Source organism: Sapajus apella, unplaced genomic scaffold (assembly GCF_009761245.1).
Source record: "Sapajus apella isolate SASKATOON/1434 unplaced genomic scaffold, GSC_monkey_1.0 scaffold123, whole genome shotgun sequence".
Taxonomy (NCBI): domain Eukaryota; kingdom Metazoa; phylum Chordata; class Mammalia; order Primates; family Cebidae; genus Sapajus; species Sapajus apella.
The window spans coordinates 2878449-2898893 of record NW_022437063.1 but is presented as its reverse complement, the minus strand read 5'-3'; the positions used below and the strand labels follow the sequence as shown (position 1 = coordinate 2898893).

The following is a 20445-nucleotide window of genomic DNA, read 5'->3' as shown; positions in this document are numbered from 1 at the left end:
CAGTAATTTCTCTAAAATAACTTAAAAATCTATGTATCTTCTCAAATAAGATAAAGTGAAACAGAAGGAAAAATGAATTCACTTCACTTCTCTATCACGGGCAACTCAGTGACACAATTATTCAGGTCATCTAAAATCTAGGTCAAAGTCTGGTCCCTCAAATGGAGTCTTCACCACTTCTTTGCAAAGAATGCTGTAAACACAAATCACATCACAGCCTAAACACTGCCAAAATATGTATCTTTTCTCACAGTCCTAATGTCACTCCCTCTCTCGGATCCCCAGCCCCTCTTTCCACCTTTTGTTCAGGTCCCATGGTCTCAGAAGGCAACCCCCACGACCCCTTCCCCCTCCGCAGACCAGGTGAACTCTTGCACAAACGTTCCCCTGGCACTCTGTGCTTCCTGTTCCAGAACTTTCATGACAGCTACCTCTTAAATCTACCATGGCCAAAACAGAGCTCTCGATTGCCCCAGCCCCACCGCCCACTGTTCCACCCACCCCACTCAAACAAGCCAAAGTCTGGCTCCTGCCTTTGCCTTTCTTTTTCCCACCTCATCCCACAGAGAGAAACTACCATGAAGTCTCATCCACTATCCCTACATAGCAAATTTAGTGAATCCATTTCTCTTTATCCCACTGCCACCACTGTTACCTCTTACCTGGACAACTACACCTGCCTCCAAAAGTGTGTCCCATCCTCCATTCTCCCCTCCTTTGCCCTCTCCCCCAACCCAAACCACATTCAACCTCTCTCCTACAGCCAGAGAGATATTTTAAAACATAAACCAGATAATTGTGAGGCAGGAGAATAGGGTCTGGAGGCAGGGAACCTAAGGCTGTTTCACTCCCGACTTCCTAGAACCAAATTAGAAGGAAAACCCTAACTTTCCATGTCCAAGCAATAAAAGGACCAGAGGCTACTCCCTTCGACTTTTTTTTTTTAATTTCTGGGGTACATGTGCAGAACGTGTGGGTTTGTTAGACAGGTATACACGTGCCATGGTGGTTTGCTGCACCCATCAACCCATCATCTACATTAGATATTTCTCCTAATGCTATCCCTCCCCGCCAGCCCCCCATGTATGATGTTCCCCTCTCTGTGTCCATGTGTTCTCATTGTTCAACTCCTACTTATGAGTAAGAACATGCTGTGTTTGGTTTTCTGTTCTTGGGTTAGTTTGCTGAGAATGGTGTTTTCCAGCTTCGTCCATGTCCCTCCCTACAAAGGACAGAAACTCATCCTTCTTTATGGCTGCATATTATTCCATGGTGTATATGTGCCACATATTCTTTATCCACTCTTATCATTGATGGGCATTTGGGTTGGTTCCTAGTCTTTGCTATTGTGAATAGTGCCACAATAAATATACGTGTGCACGTATCATTATAGTAATTTATAGGTATATACCCAATAATAGGATTGCTAGGTCAAATGCTATTTCATGTTCTAGATCACTGAGGAATCGCCACACTATCTTCCACAATGGTTGAACTAATTTATAATCCCACCAACAGTGTAAAAGCATACCTATTTCTCCACATCCTCTCCAGCATCTGTTGTTCACTGTTTTCTTTTAATTTTTGTTGTTGTTTACTTTTTAATGAACGCCATTCTAACAGGTTTGGGATGGTATCTCCTTGTGGTTTTGATTTGCATTTCTCTAATGAACAGTGATGATGAGCATTTTCTCATGTCTGTTAGCTGCATAAATGTCTTCTTTTGAGAAGTATCTGCTCATATCTTTGGCCCACTTTTTAACGGGTTGGCTTTTTTTCTTGTAAATTTGTTTAGTTCTTTGTAGATTCTGGATATTAGCTCTTTGTCAGATGGATAGATTACAAAAACTTTCTCCCATTCTGCAGGTTGCCTGTTGATTCTGATGATAGTTTCTTTTGCTGTGCAAAAGATCTTTAGTTTAATTAGATCCCATTTGTCAATTTTGGCTTTTGTTGGCATCACTTTTGGTGTTTTAGTCATGAAGTCTTTCTTTGCCCATGCCTATGTCCTAAATGGTATTGCCTACGTTTTCTTCTAGGGTTTGTAAGGTTTTAGCACTTATGTTTAAGTCTTTAATCCATCTTGAGTTAATTTTTGTATAAGGTATAAGGAAGGGATCCAGTTTCACCTTTCAGCATATGGCTAGCCAGTTTTGCCAACACCATTTATTAAATAGGGAATCCTTTCCCCATTGCTTGTTTGCATCAGGTTTGTCAAAGATCAGATTGCTGTAGACGTGTGGTATTATTTCTGAGGCCTCTGTTCTGTTCCATTGGCCTATAGATCTCTTTTGGTACCAGTACCATGCTACTTTGGTACTGTAGCCTTATAGTATAGTTTGAAGTCAGGAAGCATGATGATACCAGCTTTGCTCTTTTTGTCTAGGATTGTCTTGGCTACATAGGTTCTTTTTTGGTTCCCTATGAAATTTAAAGTTTTTTCCAATTCTGTGAACAAAGTCAATGGTAGTTGACAGATGAATCAGCATCTGCATTACAATGCTGATATACAAAACAGAAGACAGTAAAGGTCATCTGTGTGGGCACTGAGGAGCACATGCCAACAGATAATGAAAGGCCAACTCATCACTAGTAAACACAGACTGTCCTAAAGGCGGGGGGTTTCAGGGAAATTTTTTTTTAATGAAGGCCATCTATCATCCATATCCATACATGCATACAATGGCGACACTATACTCACAACATGAGTAAAGCAGATTTCATTTGGTTCAAAAACCTAGAAAATGTTTTTATACCTCATTAAAAAATTTTATTTAAGAGTACTATGTAAAATAAATGCCACTCTCCTTTGTTATGAGATCTGGGAAATCTAACCCACAGTTGCTTAACACAGCAATTTGGACAAAGCTTACAAAGCTGCTCTAGAAAATAACCTCCTTTCTCCTGTTAAACAGTTAAGTAACATTTCCAATGGGTTAAACGTGAGTAGCATTAAATTAGAGAAATATCCGTCCACTGATTCAATGGCGATGTTTCCTCTACTAGAAAATAAATGAGTTATAATCTGAAAAATACATAGATTTCTGAATCTACATGTGCTAGGCACTGGCAGAAACGCCATTACACACATGCACATTCCAGCCACTCTTCCTTTAATGCTGTCCTCTAAGGGAGGCAGTGGGGGCAAAGATTAACAGCACAAATTTTGGTCTCAAAAGAGCTGGGCTTGAGTCTCAATCCAACACTCACTGGCAACGCTGTCTACCCTTCAGTATCAACGTATTCCGCTTCTCCTGCTTCCAGTAATAACGCATCAGGATTCAACTCCAACAAAAATCGAGATATTAAACAATATTTGCCTCCTGAAGAAGCAGCAGATGATGAAAAGGACATGCATTCACCAAACACTGACAGTTCTTGTGGATATCTGCCACATTTTCCCGTTTGGCATCCCCTTTTTTCCTTCTTTGAATAACAAGAATTCTTCTTCCTTCAAGAATGAGCCCAAACCTGACAGCCTAAGTCCCCAGAGAGAACATGTGATTGCACACCCCAACAAACAGCACTGCCCCAAGGATGACAATGCGACCCAAATATGGCCACTTGCACACCTCATATATATCTATACAGTTATTATGTCTGTTTCTAATTCCCAAACTTCTCAATACACTTGCCAGTCAATGTTTACAGAAGAAACTTTTTTTTAATATTCTAAAGTACTGCATACAACATTTCACAAAAAGGTGTGCACATATACATAAAATCACAAGTTGCATTCCACACACAGTTGGTAAAGTCAGAACTGTGTACAGACATTTAAGAAGCACTTCCGTCATGATGGTGGCATTAAGAGACTCCACGTTCCCGCATACAAAGCCAACTGTGTGCTGACAACTGTACTAATTGCATGGCAATCATAAAGAAATATTTTAAGCAGTGCGCATCCTACCATGACAGTCTGTTACATACACAGGTGCTTTACCAAGTTTGTTTGTTTGTTTGTTTTTAAACCTTTTTATTTTGAGATAATTGTAGATGGACATGTAGTTTTATAAAACACAAGAGAGATTCTGTGTACCCTTTACCCAGTTTTCCCCAATGGTGACATCTCGTGAAACTATAGCATTTGACAACCCAGATGCTGACAGTGACACAATGTGCAGATCTTACTCAGGTTTCCCAGGTTACCTTGTGCCTTTACTCATGAGTAGCTGTGTGCGTGTCTTTAGCTCTACGTGATTTAATCATGGTGGGTTCACAGTTCCCCTCTCACAGGTAGGATCCAGAACAGTTCAGCACCTCCAGATCCCACATAGCCCTTTATAGGTACACCCACCTATCAGTGAAGCAACCTTCCTCAATCCCTGACGACCACTAATCTGTTCTCCATTTCTATAATTTTGTCATTTCAGGAACGTCAATGTAAATGGAATGATACATTATTTAACCTTTGGGAATTGACTGGCTTTTTTTTTTTTTCACTCTGCTGTAATTACCATGAGATTTTTCCCAAGTTACAGTTTGTACCAAGAGTTGTTCCTTTTTATTGCTGAATAGCATTCTAGTTTGATTCTATTTTAAGACATTGACTGGGGTTTGGGGTAGACATGTAACATTTTATAATGTCCCCATTTTTAAGAAGGAAATAGGCTCTCAGTCACTTTTTTGCACAGAACGTCGATGATTTTCAGAAATAGATTACTGATGTTAAATGAAGAAGCCTGTATAGAATTCTAGAGAACAATGATATGAACCCTGTGGAGAGGAGGGTCTCTCACCAAAGTCACAGAGAACCAGATAAGCCTGAAGTGACTGAAAGACAACAACGCCACCAATCACTAGACTTATTCAACAAATACTACCACCAAAAACCCTTCTATGGAAGGGGCTGGCAAACTTTTCCATAAAGGGCCAGATAGTAAAACAGGCTTTGCAGGCCAAACAGTCTCCATCACAACTACTCAGCTCTGCCACTGTGGCATAAAAGCAGCCATAGACAGTATCTAAACAAGCTTGGCTGTGTTCCAATAAAACTTCATTTATAGGCCAGGCGCAGTGGCTCACGCCTATAATCCCAGCACTTTGGAAGGCCGAGGCAGGTGGATCACGAGGTCAAGAGATCGAGACCATCCTGGTCAACAAGGTGAAACCTCGTCTCTACTAAAAATACAAAAATTAGCTGGGCATGATGGTGCGTGCCTGTAGTCCCAGCTACTCGGGAGGCTGAGGCAGGAGAATTGCTTGAACCCAGGAGGCGGAGGTTGCGGTGAGCCGAGATTGTGCCATTGCACTCCAGTCTGGGCAACAACAGCAAAACTCCGTCTCAAAAAAAAAAAAAAAAAAAAAAAACAACTTCATTTATAAAAAGAAGCAGTGGGCTGGATTTAGATCATGAGCCATAGTTTGTTAGCACGTGTTCTAGCTGATTTGGATAGAGTGATGACCAGGACAAACTCCAGGGCCTTATGGGGTTAGTTCTACATTCCAGCAACAAACAATAACCAAGAAAGCAATTAAGATTTCTATAATGTTCAGTAGTAGTAAGTCTAATTAAACAAATGAATAAGAGTAAAAAGATACAGGTTTAGAGGAAACACTACTGAACATAAAGTGCTGGGAAGGTCTCTCAGTAGAAATGACAGATATTTCAACAGAGACCTAAAAGAGCTAGCCATGCAAAGATCTAAGAAGGTTCCATGCAGAAAGATAACAGGTGTAAAGATCCAGGACAGAACAAACTTGGGGTATTCAAAGTAAAACAGTAAGACCAAGTAGAACTAATGAGCAGGAGTAAAAGTAGTATGAAATAAGACGAGGTCGTCAGTCAGAAGCCAGGACACGACAAGTACTTTGGATTTGCTTCTAGGTTGCAATAAGAAGGCACTGGACAGTTTATTTAAGCAAGGGGTGACAAGAGTTACAGTAATTTTTAAAAGGTCACTCTGTCTACTGTATGATGATTCAGAGGGCAAGAGGAGAGACAGAAAGATGAGTGAGAAAGTTCCGGCAGCAGTAATGAAAGGTATCTATGGCAGAGGAGGTGTGCAGTAGGTGAAAGTGGAACACATTTTAAAGATAAGGCTAATGAGTATAAATAAGTGGGTGTGCATGAAAGAAAATCAGGACTCAGGTTCCAGGCCTCAGCGAATGGGTAAATGGTGATGCCCGTTACTGAACGATAAACACTGGTGGAGCAATGGCAGGTTTTATGCGTGGGGAAAATCAAAAGTTTGGATGCAGGCTTGATACGTTTCAGATGCCAATTAGAAGCACATAATAGGAGGCTGTAATGTAAATCTGTAGCCTCAGCAAGAGGTCAACGCCAGAGACATAAATGTGGAAATCATCAATTCAGAAGAGGTATTTAAAGCTGTGGTATGAGGTGAGATCACCCAGAGAATGAGCAATAATGGAGAAGAGTGGTCTGAGGACCAGACGTGGGCCATGCCAACCCTGAGCAGGCAAGAACAGGAGCCAACACAGGAAGCAGGAAACGTGCCTTACAACAAAGCCAGCATGGGAGAAAAATGAGACAAAGATGAGACAGATACGACATCTTTCAGCCCCTGGATTCACTGTGCCTTCACCCAGTGACCCTAGGATTTTTCGGTTGTATAAGCCAATAAATTCCTTTATGTGCATAAACCATCTGAAGTGGACTTCAGTCACTTAAATTCAGAAGAATCATGACTAAAATAATGCTTATCACATACCAGATTTATCTTGCTAAGGATCTAATAACAAACAACACTAAATCCTCCGTCACAGGGAGCTCACAGTCTAATGGACAATTAAATGTGCTAAGCGCCATCAAAGTGGAATGCATGGCTGTTGTGAGCGAACAAAAGAGGGGCAACAGATTCAGACTGCAAGAGGATGGACAATTATGTTATCTTCCTAATATCTTTATACTTACGCTGATAATAAAATGTATATGCATAAGGCAAGACACATTCCTAGAGCATACAAAATAAATCAATTAGATAACCCAAATATCAACAAAAAAGAAGGCTTTGCTCCCAGTTAAAACTTCATTTTTGTAGTGAAACTGAGTAAAAGTTCAATGGATTAATAAAAGTTTAGGCTGGGGGCGGTGGCTTACGCCTATAATTCCAGCACTTTGGGAGGCCGATGTGGGCAGATCACCTGAGGTCAGGAGTTTAAGATCAGCCTGGCCAACAGGATGAAAACTCATCTCTACTAAAAATATAAAAAATTAGCCAGGAATGGTGGTGTGCCTGTAGTCCTGGCTACTGGGAGGGCTGAGACGGGAGAAGCACTTGAACCCAGAGGTGGAGGTTGCAGTGAGCCAATATCGTACCACTGCAATCCAGCCTAGGCAACAAAGTGAGACTCTATCTCAAAAAAAAAAAAAAAAAAAAAAAAAAAAAGTTTATACCAAAAGAGGCTAAAACTGAAACAGTTCATGTCTCACCTTTGAAATGCAGACTCCTCTCTGAAAATTGATAATTTTCATAATACATGACATGGTATTAATAAAAAAGGAACAGGCCCATGAGTTCAGCATCGCTTGCAATCGCATCTCTGATATATGCTAGTCGTGTGACCTCGGTCAAGCCGGTTTACTCTGCTTAACTTTCATGTGTACAGAGTGGTAAAATATAATTCACAGGATGGCGGCAATGTGAAAATGAGATGACACAGACAAAGCAACCAACACATCACAGGATCAGCACGAGGCAGTCCTACCTCTTTCTCTACTGTGTAATTCTGCACTGACTGACCTAACCTACCAGTGCACATTTACTGGGCTTTCAGATTTAGATGAACTCAAAATAGAACCCTTGGATTCATCCAGGGTTATCTAAGAGCATGAAAACATCTTTCACACCTACAAACAAAAGAACAGACATTTTTAGAAAGACATTAACCCAATAATACAAACCAAGTAGTGCCAAAGACTTTCTCGCCTACACTTTCCTGTGTCTCTAGTGTACTCAAATTAAAAAACCCAAAGTTATTGGAATCACATTTGCCCTTTTCTAAGAAACAAGCAAAGGAAGGAAGGAAAACATAACGAAACCATGAATTCTAACACCATGTAGTTTTGTACTATTTGATACCTAGCTCATAAAATGCAGGGGAGAGAAAAGGCAGAAAGTGGATTTTCTCCAATTTCCAGGGATGAGGTTATATTTAACAGCGAAAACAATTTTGTCAGAAGCCTCTGTGATCTCATTGTTTGCTACAAAATGCAGAGTTCCTCTCACTACAAAATCAAAGTATTCTGCACCTGCAGAAGGGATCATTTGGCTGCTACATCCATCCTTTGTTCCTTTCTTAATTCCTTCCAGTGGTCTCTGATAACTTTAACTTAAGCTATTAATAGATTTTATATTTTGCCCTTTATGACCTTTTGCCCCTTATTCGAAGCTGCTAAATAAATAACTGCAGATGATCAAAATACAGACGAGAGGTACTTAACAAATAAAACAGAACTCAGCTATAGAAAATTTCTATAAGTAAGCGGACTCTAATGGTTGATCCTGACATGTTACATTTGCATACAAAGGGAAGTTTTCTAAGTCAAACACATCATATTATTGTATGTACCAACTTCTGTTTGTTTGCAAATTGTAATTGAAATACAAGTGAATAATCAGAAAAATGAATAATTTTAAAATTAGGTATAATTTCAACAGAATGATAAAAGAGTACACTGAAATAAGCCAAAATTGAAAAAGCTCATACCTCACCCATGAATGCAAGTGGGATTGCATGCAGCTCCGGAATTACTCCCTGGGGAAAATCTGTGCCCTAATCACACCCTAACCTCTATGTGCAAAATATATGTAAAAACAGATTTTTTAAAAAATAGGGAGATTATTAAAACATAAACAACAAAATTTGTGATAAATTTTATACTGAGAAAGGGTGAAGGCATCAAGAAGGTATAACAATCATATATACGTAACAGAGCCTGAAAATAGGGGAAGCAAAACCTGACAGACTGAAGGAAAAAAAATGGACAATAATTCACTTTCAATAACGAAGAGAACAACTAGAACAGAAGATCAGCAAGGAAATAGAAGATTTAAACAACTCTACCAACCAGCTAGCCAACCAGACCTAATAGATATCTACAGAGCATGCCAGCAAAACCAGCAGCATACACGTTCTTCTCAAGTGTATATGAAACATTCTCTAGGACAGACCATCTGTCAGGCCATAAAACAAGCCTGAGTAATTTCAAAAAGAATGAAATCATATAAACTGTGTTCTCTGGCCACATGGAATAAAATCAGAAATCCGTAACAAAAGGAAATTTAAGACATATACAAATACGTGGAAATTAAACAAACTCCTGAATAACAAATGGATCATAAGGGAAATTGGACTATAATTTGAAATAAATAAAAATAAAAGCATAAACATCAAAATTTATGGAATACTAAATTATGGGATGCTACAGCAGTTCCTACCAGGAAATTTGTAGATGTAAATACCTATGTAAAAAAGACAGACGATCTCATATGAATAACCTAATCTTCCACCTTAAGAAACTAGAAAAAGAAGAGCAAACCAAACCCAAAGCAAGCAGAAAAAACAAAATAATAAAGATTACAGACAAAATAAATGAAATAGAGAATACAAAACTAGTAAAGAAAATCAACAAAACCAAAAGTTCGTTCTCTGCAAAGAGCAAAAACCCTAACAAACCTTTAGCAATAGCAAACAAGAAAAAAGAAAAGACTCGAATTACTAAAATCAGGAATGAAGAGGGGACATTCCTACCAACTTATGTAAATAAAAAACAGTCTAGAGTTTACTACTATGAACAATTTGTGCCAACAAATTAGATACCCTAGACCAGTGGTCCCCAACCTTTTTGGCACCAGGGACTGGTTTCAAGAAAGACAATTTTTCCACAGACAGGGGTGGGGGATGGTTTCAGAATGAAACTATTCCACCTCAGATCATCAGGCATTGGTTATAATCGATTCTCATAAAGAACGTCCGACCTAGATTCCTCGCATGCGCAGTTCACCATAGGGTTCGTGCTCCTATGAGAATCAAACGTGGCTGATGATCTGACAAGAGGTGCAGAAATGTTCGTTTGCCTGCTGCTCACCTTGTGCTGTGTGGGCCTGTTCCTAATAGGCCACGGACAGATGCTAGTCCACAGGTCGGGGGCTGGAAGACACCTGGCCTACACCAAAAGGACAAATTCTTTGAAACAAACAAACTACCAAAACCGACCCAAGAAGACAACAATCTGAACAGACGTGTAACAAGTAGAGATGGAATCAGTAACCAAAATTCTTTCCGTGTAGAAAGCCCAATACCAGATGGCTTCACCAGTGAACTCTACCACATATTTAAAGATGAATACCAATCCTTCACAATCTTGGAAAAGCAAAACAAAACCTCATTCTGTAAAGTCAGGATTCACCTGATACCAAAATCAGAAAATCACAAAAAGAAAAAACTACAAACCAATATGCCTTATGAATATCGATGCAAAAATACCCAACAAAATATTAACTGAATCCAGCAACATATAAAAAGGATTACACACTATGAACAAGCAGGATTTATTTCAGGAATGCAAAGTTGATTTAAAGTATAAAAATAACTGTTGGACAAAATATTAAGAGACTAAAAGACAAAGCCATACGAGCATCTCAACAGGCACAAAATATATTTGATAAAATAGACTTTCATAATAAAAACATTCACCAAGTAAAAGAAAATCCGTACAAGCAGAAAAAAAGTTTCTCATCCTGAGCAAGGATTTCTATGAGAACCCCGCAGGCAGCAACACACTGAAAGACTGAACACTTCCCCGCTAAACTACACATATGTCTGCTCTCAGCAATTTTATTCAACACTGTATTGGAATTTCCAGTCAGGGCAACTAGGCAAGGAAAAGAAAGAAAAGGTAACCCAACCGGAAAGAAAAAAGTATTATCTCCTTGCAGATGGCATGGTCCTGTACAGAGAAAATCCTAGGAATCACACATACACACACAAAAATACTAAAACTATAAATAAGTTGAGCAAGAAAGACTGCAGGATACAAGATTAATATAAAAAATCAGTGGTATTTCTACACATTAGCAATGAATAATCCAAAAATGAAAGAAAACAATTCCATTTACAATAGCATCAAAAAGAATAAAATACTTAGAATAAATTGAACTAAAGATATGCAATACTTATAGACTAAAAACTACAAAACATAATTGAAGAAAATTTAAAAGGCCTAAATAAATAGATGAATAACCTCTATTCATGGATCGGAACACTTAATCAAGGTAAGATGGCAACATTCCCCCAAATTAGTCTATAGATTCACAAAATTCTTATCAAAATTCTAGCTGTTTTTTTTTTTTTAAACAAATTGAAAAGTTGATCCTAAAATTAATATGGAAACACAAGGGATCCAGGACCAAAAAAAAAAAAACTGAAAAAGAACAAAGTTGAAAGACTCACACTTCCTGATTCAAATTTTACTATAAAATTACAGCAATCAAGACACTGTGGTATTGGTGAAGAGAGAAAATGGAGTAGGGGGGAAAAAAAAAAACGCTGAACAGAGCCTCAGGGACTTGCAACACAACAGAAGACTAACACTTGTGCATTCAGAGTATAGGGGAACAGCTCTACATAGTGCCCTGGTGACCTTAGCCATATCCATATATACCATGCATGCCAGAGCCTGAACAGTGGCTAATCTGAGTCTTGCATGAATACCTTGTAATCCTCCTGGAACACGAGATGGGAGGCCTGAGGCTTCTGGGGCTGTCTCCATTTTGCTCTTCTGTCTCCTAAGGGAGGCTGTCGTGAGACAGGTTCTGATGAGTTTTGCGCTAATGAGGTACAGAGCTTTCTGCCCTGCCCCTTTCAGCATATAAAGCATCTTTAAGCAGTCAAGAAGGGCTCCTCAAGAATGGAGTATCTCACAATGCACATCCTAATCATCCATGTCCTTGTGGTGTCTGGGACAAGAATCAAGAAGAGCTAGCCCCTTTGGCTTCTTCTTTTCTGTCTATATAAGTAACAAACTGTCTAAACCTAAAAGTGGATTGTTGTATCTTGTATAATTTTCACTGTCCCAACAGTTGAGCCACAGCCCTGGCCCTGCCTTGGACTGTGTGTGGACCTAAAACATGAGGAGTCCCAAAAGAAGCGTAGAGAGAACAAGGACCTGAAAAAAGTATTCAAACAAATAACAACCAAAACTTCCCCAATTTGGCAAAAGACATATATCTACTGATTGAAAAAGTTGAGGAAACCTCAAAGAGTAAACCCAAAAAAATCTACACCAATACCGTAATTAACCTCTGAAAAGACAACGAAACATCTTAAAAGCAATCAGAGAGAAATAGTACATATGTATGAGAGGTGCAGTGTATTATGTATGGGGGGAGCAATTTAAATGGCAGTGACTATCTCATCTGCACAGATGCTCACAAGGCTCACACCAACCTCTGATCTAATGAACTATCTACTGCAGCCACAACAGTCTGATCTGTACACTTCAAAGGTGCCTAGGCATTTCATACTGTTTATTCGTACACCAAGAATGTTTTTTCCGCTCCTCACCCCCTTAAAGAATTCTCTTTGATCTTGAAGGTTCAACTCAAGCCTCACTTCATTCACCTCTTTCACAAGTTCTCTAGACTCTGCTCAAAACCATTTCGAATTTTGTCAACACATGTTAAGTTTTAAATCTTTACTTAAAACCTCTACAAGGAAAGTGATCTGTCAGGACGTCCTAAAGCAATCAAACTTCTAACAATACTTACGGCCATTCTGATTCAGGATGTCTTTGGTAAGCATCTATGACATCGATTGCAATATTGAGGTTTTCTTCCAGTTCTTTCATTCTTTCATGATTAAGGGATGTAAACAAAATCATTGAAGAGTAGGCAACAATTTTTTTGTCTGGATGATTTAAGCAAGACCTTCCAAACAAGGAAATGAGATTGTTAGCCCAATTTAGTTAACATGATAAAATAAAACACAAAAATAACAGTGATTCCATTAGCAAACATACTAATACTTTTAAGGATTTACGGAAGAATTATACCACTTTAAAATAAGTAGGTTATTTACTGTAAAAACAGTAAATATAAACTTAGTCACAATAAAAAGTATCCAAAATATTAAAGTTGAAGTTGACTTAGAACTCAGAAGGCAAAAAGCAAATAACTTACCATTAGAGAAAAAGATTAAAATGATTACATTTATAAAACACGAAAATGTTCATCTTGTTAGGAAGAAAAAAAATCAACAGGTACAAAATGATACCTCAATGACTGCTGGCACTGCTTTAATAGTCCTTAGGGGCAAGATGCACAGGAGAGATGGTGCAGTAGGGCAGGAAATAGAATTTGGAGTCCAGACCCTCGCTATAACTCCCAGGTGACCTGGGGAAGGTCACTGACACATTGATTGTCAATTACATCATGGGTTATGCAAGATGGCACAATTTTGTTTTCATTTAAACTTCATAATACTCTTCTGAAGGGGGTATTATTCATATATTTCAGATAACGAATTAGCTTCACTTGTCCCATAGCACAAAGCCAGCAGCTGACAAAACTAGAATTCAAATTTGGTTACATCTGTCCCATAAATGCATAAAGAGTGAAGGCAAAGAACCTCTCTTAATATGTCTTCTGATATAAAAAAATGAAATACAATAACAAAACCTTCTCTATTTCATAGGGCTTTTGTGACGATCAAATGAGATCATCTAAAAGAAACATGTTAAGACTTCTCTTACTGTCCTACACTTAAGCCTCTCCCTTGCTTTTCTATTACACTCTGGATTTACCCTAATTATCTTAGTTTTTAGATCAGAACCTACGTGGCCTGTTCCTTTGTTTCCCCAAACAAAGAATGAAATCTTCAGGAATAATGAATATATAAGTTACCACTATATTCCAATCATCTATCTCAAAACCTGGCAGACATTAGCTGTCCAAAATGGTTTTTCTTTTTTTTTTTTTTTGACGCAGAGTCTCACTCTGTCATCCAGGTTGGAGTGCAGTGGCATGATCTCAGCTCACTGCAACCATCACCTCCTGGGTTCAAGCGATTCTCCTGCCTCATCCTCCCAACTAGCTAGGGTTACAGGTGCATGCCACCACACCCAGCTAATTTTTTGTATTTTTAGTAAAGACAGGGTTTCACCATGTTAGCCAGGATGGTCTCGCTCCAATTTAGATAAATGGACTGGTTATCCACATCTGACACTGATAAATGGACTGGTTACCCACTTCTTACACTGACAAGCTGATTGTTTATCCACATCTTACAATTCTCCCTATCTTCCAAACATACGGCATTGTGCTGAGCCTATAGGTATTCAATACATAAAGAATTTTAATTCACTGCCCACACTTTGATGTTTTATGTTTAATGTTTCTCAAAAATTTTAGTGTCCTTAACAATATTACTTACTTTATCCATGACCTTTATTTTCTTAAAATGAAACTGACATACAATCAAGGGTTCAAGGGCTCAAATCTTAAGTGTACATACTTAAAGTGGTGAGAAATATTACTTCCTTTCCATTTTCCTTCTTGCCTCAGTAACATCCTTCCGATACTATCTGTCACTAAACACAAGCCATCTACTAAACAGTAACACAACTGAAAAATTTAAAAAGGCCCGAATAAATGTAGAGAAGCTCCATATTCATGAACTTGAAAACTCTATACTGTTAAGGTAGCAATTCTCCCCAACCTGATCTACAGATTCAACGAACAAACTTTAGATACATACACATCCATGTAACCACCACCAAGGTCAAGATGTAGACTACCACTTCCAGGACCCAGGTCTTTCAAAAATGCGCTCTCCCAGCTGATATCCACCCACCAGGAACAACTACTGTCCTGAACTCCATTACAACGGGTTAGTTTTTCCTATTTTTGAACTTTCTATAAAATGGAAAAATATAACCACAATCTTCCCACAAGTTAGAAAAATTCTTATAAATATACTCACAAAAACAGTTCTGGGAAAGCATGCACCCAAACAATAGACTGGGAATCTTCATTCCGTGAAGCAATGTTGCCTAAAAACTGCAGGCCACAGCGAAAAGCTAAGAATATATAAAAGTTAAAAAATAAATAAATAAATGATTAAACACAATGAATAAATAAATACATCTTAAGAAATAGTCTCTATGTGATTAAATAGAAAGTTTCTGCTTGCTTCTTTTTTGTTTCTTTTAAAAATTGAGGTCTCTCTCCACAACGTCACTTTGGAAATAACGTGAATATGCCGTGGCCGGGCGGTGCCGTGGTTCACGCCTGTAATCCCAGCACTCTGGGAGGCCGAGGCGGGTGGATCACTTGAGGACAGGAGTTCAAGACCAGCCTGGTCAATATGGCGAAACCCCATCTCTACTAAAAGTACAAAAAATTACTCAGCCACGAAATTGCCTGAACCCAGGAGGCAGAGGTTGCTATGGGCCAAGATCATGTCACTGCACTCCAGTCTGGGCGACAGAGTAAGACTCCATCTCAAAAAAAAAAAAAATTAATATGCTTTACCAAAACAATATACTCTGCATACAAAATTAATTAACTTATCGGCTGGGTGCGATGGCTCACACCTGTAATCCCAGCACTTTGGGAAGACGAGGGTAGGGGGCAGATCACAAGTTCAGGAGTTTGAGACCAGCCTGGCCAACATGGTAAAACCCCATTGCTACTAAAACTACAAAAATTAAGGCCAGGCGTGGTGGCTCATGCCTGTTATCCAAGCACTTTTGAGGCCAAGGCAGGTGGATCACTTGAGGTCGGGAGTTCAAGACCAGCCTGACCAACATGGTGAAACCCCGTCTTTATAAATAAATAAATTAATTAAATAAAATAAAAATAAAAATACAAAAATTAGCCAGGCATGGTGGTGGGCACCTATAATCCTAGCTATTCAGGAGGCTGAGGCAGGAAGAACTGCTTGAACCTGGGAGGCAGAGGTTGCAGTGAGCTAAGATCGAGCCACTACACTCCAGCCTGGGAGACAGACTGAGACTCTGTCTCAAAAAAAAAAAAAAAAAAAAAAAAAAATTCTACTGAATATTTTAGAATATTAACACTCAAATCTGTGTAAAACTTAACATGCAGAAAAAGCCAATAATATAGGTTGATCTAAAAACCAACTGACCCAAGAAATCATCAGGCACCTAAGATTAATGCTCAGGATCAGAACACAATTCTGAAAAGGAAAAGACTTAACGATGTCCTAGACACAAGAAAAGAAATCTCCAGACAGGTACAAATGACAGTTCACCTTACCAAACAGCTTCTCAACGGATCTTTATGTAAATACTGCAAATGTTACGAAGACCCTCAAAAGTCCCAACATTATTTTTACAAGATTAAGAAAGAATAAAGGCCAAAAACAACACCAATAACTCAATTAAAATAACTCATCCTTGTGTTTACAAAAAATTTGATGAGCATAATATATTTGTCACACCACTGCAATTATTCCCTGAAAATAATACTCTAAATATTATTTTGACAATGTAATTACAGTTCTTACCTCAAGTGTGGTAACAAAAAACTGGCACACATACCCTGCTAAAAATCTACCTAGAATAAAGTTCTCAACAGAGTCAAAAGAGTATATGCACTTTGTTAGGAACAAGAATACTTTTAAAAAGATTATTTGTATTAAGTTTCAACTACACATCATAAAATGTTTTCTAACTTTCACTGTTGAATCCAAATTTCACTGCTGAATTCCAACTAAAATTCAGACATTTCACTAGCTGACTTTTTCAAGAAGATGATGAGAAATATTACTTCCTTTCCATTTTCCTTCTTGCCTCAGTAACATCCTTCCGATACTATCTGTCACTAAACACAAGCCATCTACTAAACAGTAACACAACCGAAAAATTTTAAAAGGCCCGAATAAATGTAGAGAAGCTCCATATTCATGAACTTGAAAACTCTATACTGTTAAGGTAGCAATTCTCCCCAACCTGATCTACAGATTCAGTATCATCCCTAGTATCTCCAAGCATAAAAAACATTTACAACTCCACAAGAAATAGAGACAAACAGCCCAAATAAAAACTGGACAAAGGACACATGTAGGCATTTCTCCAAAGAATACTTACAAATGGGCAAGAACTACTTGAGCATTTGGAAAATACAAATCAAAACCACAATGAAGTGCCCCCGCTTCACACCCACCAGGATGACTACAACCCTGAAAGAGTCAGCGAGGATGCAAGAAATGGGAACAATCACACAGTGTCGGCGAAAAGTAACATGATTCAGCTGCTACGGAAAACAGTCTGACGGCTCCTCAAATGTTAAGCACAAAGTTACCATCTGACCCAGCAATTCTACTCCTAGGTATGTACCCAAAAGAATTAAAAACAGATAAACAAATACATATGTCAGCATGTTCACAGGTGCATTGATACTCATGATAGCCAAAAGTAGAAACAACCTAAATGTCCAACAAATGGTGAATGGAATATTATTCTCTCACAAACAGGAACGAAGTCATGATACACGCTACAAGGTGGATGAACCTTACAAACATTATGCTAAGTGAAAGAATTCAGACACCAAATGTCACATCATTAACTCTATGATTCCATTTATATGAAATATCCAGACTAGGTAAATCCAGAGACAGAATGCAAAATGGTGGTTGCCAGGGGCTACAGGGAGGCAGAAAGAAAGCAACTGCTCAATGAAAACAGGGTATCCTTTTAGGATGATAAAAATATTTTTAATTAGGTAGAGATGGTAGTTGTACAACACTGTGAATGTACTAAATGCCACTTGGTTGTTTACTTTAAAATGGTTAATGTTATGTGAATCTCACAACAATAAAAAATAATTAAACTCACAAAAATGCAACTACCTAAATTAAGAACAACTCAATATACCTAACATGCATATGTTAGGTATATTGGTCTGTAAGAATATATTGGTATATAGGTCTGTAAGAATCTACCCTGAGCAGTGAACATGAGTGAATAAACAGCCAAGCCAACAACCAAACAACCCATTTATTCCTCAATGACAACTGGTTCATGAAAGCAGTTTCAGATACCTGCTCCTTTAAATTTTTTCTTAGGTCATCTACCTGCTTCAGTGAAAATTAATCCTGTGAAGAAAGGATAAAGTAATCTTCTACCATATATTGTAAAAACTAAATAAATCTTTTGAAGCACATTTGGGATAGAGCAGAAAAATGAGATAATGGACTGAGGGGGACATGGAGTCAAAAGAAGTTATTTTTAAATGAAAAATAGGAGAGCATATTATATGCTGATGAAAATGATGGAGTAAAGAGGAAAAAAAGAGGCTGCCTGACAGCAAGGGGATAATTTCAGGAGAAAAGCTTCTGCGTGGGCAAGTGGTGATGAAATCCAGCACATGTTGGAGGGGCTGGCTCCCCTCTAATAGTTATTTAATCACAGCATTTGTACAGCACTTCCCCTTTGCTTCTTTATTTAGGATGTATCATTCAAAGAGAAGCCTCCTTCTGCCCACCACAGTGCTTCAGCTCTGGACTGCCACACTGCCTGCGCCATCAGGATTACCAGTTGTAAGACACAGTACATTCTGAACTTTCTGACTGAATTACCATACCACACAGAGATCTCAAAATAGCTGCCCTCCCAAGTGACACGGTGAAACACGGACTTTACTGCTAATTTATAATTCCCCAATTTTAAGTACTGATGCTTCCATTTTATTATAAAACGGAACTACAGAAGTTATCTTTAAATATATAGTATAGCAAAAACATTTCACAGCTAAATCCTACATCCTTTCAATTTCTTGAGAATATTTTTTAAATTACTGATGCTCAAAAAAACTTGGAGATGTATTTTGTGTGTGAATTCCTAAATGATGTAATTAATTTTAATTACCATTTCCCAAAGGAAGGTTTCAAAATCAAATAGCAAGATCCAAAAATTTTTAGCAAATTGAGTTTAAAATGAAAACATTAAGAAATCACAGAAATCAAACCAAGCCAGGCAGTGCCTCTAACATGCTAATTTAGCTTATTTCACCTGTGAAAAAAGACCATCACCCCTAGTTCTTATCTATCTACCAAGAGAAGCACACATATTAACATTAATGAGAATATGCCTCATGTTATATGCAAAGTACAGGCATTAAAATTGTATATAAAACAAGTTGTAAGTCAAATCATATTTTAAATACGGCGATTTCTCATTTAAAGGATATATTCATTGAATTATAAGGTCAAGTTATTACTACAGCAACAACAAAATTTAACCTATAATCTAGTAGATCTAACTTACCCAACTGGAAATTTACATTAAAATTTTATTTATTTATTTATTTATTTATTTGAGACAGGGTCTTGCTCTTGTTGCCCAGGCTGGAGTGCAATGGCATGATCTCGGGTCACTGCAACCTCTGCCTCCTGGGTTCAAGCAATTCTTCTGCCTCAGCCTCCTGAGTAGCTGGGATTCCAAGCATGCAACACCATCCCCAGCTAATTTTTGTATTTGTAGTAGAGAAGGGATTTCACCATGTGGACCAGGCTGGTCTAGAACTCCTGACCTCAAGTGATCTGCCCACCTTGGCCTCCCAAAGCGCTGGGATTACAGGCATGAACCATCACGCCTGGCCTTTGTATTTTTTTAAAGACAGGGTTTCACCAGGCTGCCTAGGCTGGTCTTGAACCCCTGAGCTCAAGTAATCTGCCCACCTTGGCCTCTCAAAGTGTTAGGATTACAGGTGTGAGCCACAACACCCAGCCAACATTAAGATTTTATTATCAAATAATTTAGGTTTACCCATAGAGTATTTCAATTCCTGAGACAAAGAGATCATATATTAAAAATCCATGTTTTTACAAAACATTATGTTAAGATAATAGCCCCTGTTCAAAGGAAAGGTGTTGATGCTAGAAGAACAAAGACCAAAACCATTCTACCAATGAGTCTGAAGAAGCTTGGTGTTTCTCTTAATCCCAAGTCAACAACCATTAACCATCAGAGCCAAGTTCCCTTTTCATCACACTAGATACTTGACTTAGACACTTAATATGTGGCTTCCCTCAACGGAATGTGAGCTCTCTAAGGGCAGAGATTTTTTTTTGTCAGTTTTGGTCACTGTTCGGATCACACCCAAAACCTAGACTAGGGCCTGGGCCTGCCACATTCATAAATATTAAAAGATGGCCTATTAGTCTTACCACAGACTGGGCAGCTTAAACAACAGACATTTATTTGTATACAGTTGTGGTAGCTGGAGGTCCGACATCAAGGTGTCAACAGAGCTGATTTCTTCTGAGGTGTCTCTCCTTGGCCTGTAGATGGCCGTCTTCTCCCTGTGTCTTCACATGATCTTTACTCTGCACATGGCCATGTCCTAATTTCCTCTTCCTATAAGGACACTAGTCATATACCCTCATTTTACCTTAATTGCCTCTTTAAAGATCCTACCTCCAAAAACAGTCACATTCTGGGTACTGGGGGTTAGG

General features: G+C 38.5%; 1 protein-coding gene across 3 annotated transcripts in view; it reads right to left on the bottom strand.

Moving 5' to 3' along the window:
- Window positions 1-20445, bottom strand: part of ATXN10 (ataxin 10) — a 165246-nt gene that overhangs the window by 123303 nt on the left and 21498 nt on the right. For all 3 annotated transcript variants that reach the window (XM_032261463.1, XM_032261462.1, XM_032261461.1), the window contains 2 exons: window positions 14947-15043; window positions 12735-12893 (listed from right to left, as the gene is read on the bottom strand). In XM_032261463.1, the coding sequence (XP_032117354.1) occupies window positions 12735-12893; window positions 14947-15043 (256 nt within the window). The remainder of the gene's footprint in view (window positions 1-12734; window positions 12894-14946; window positions 15044-20445) is intronic.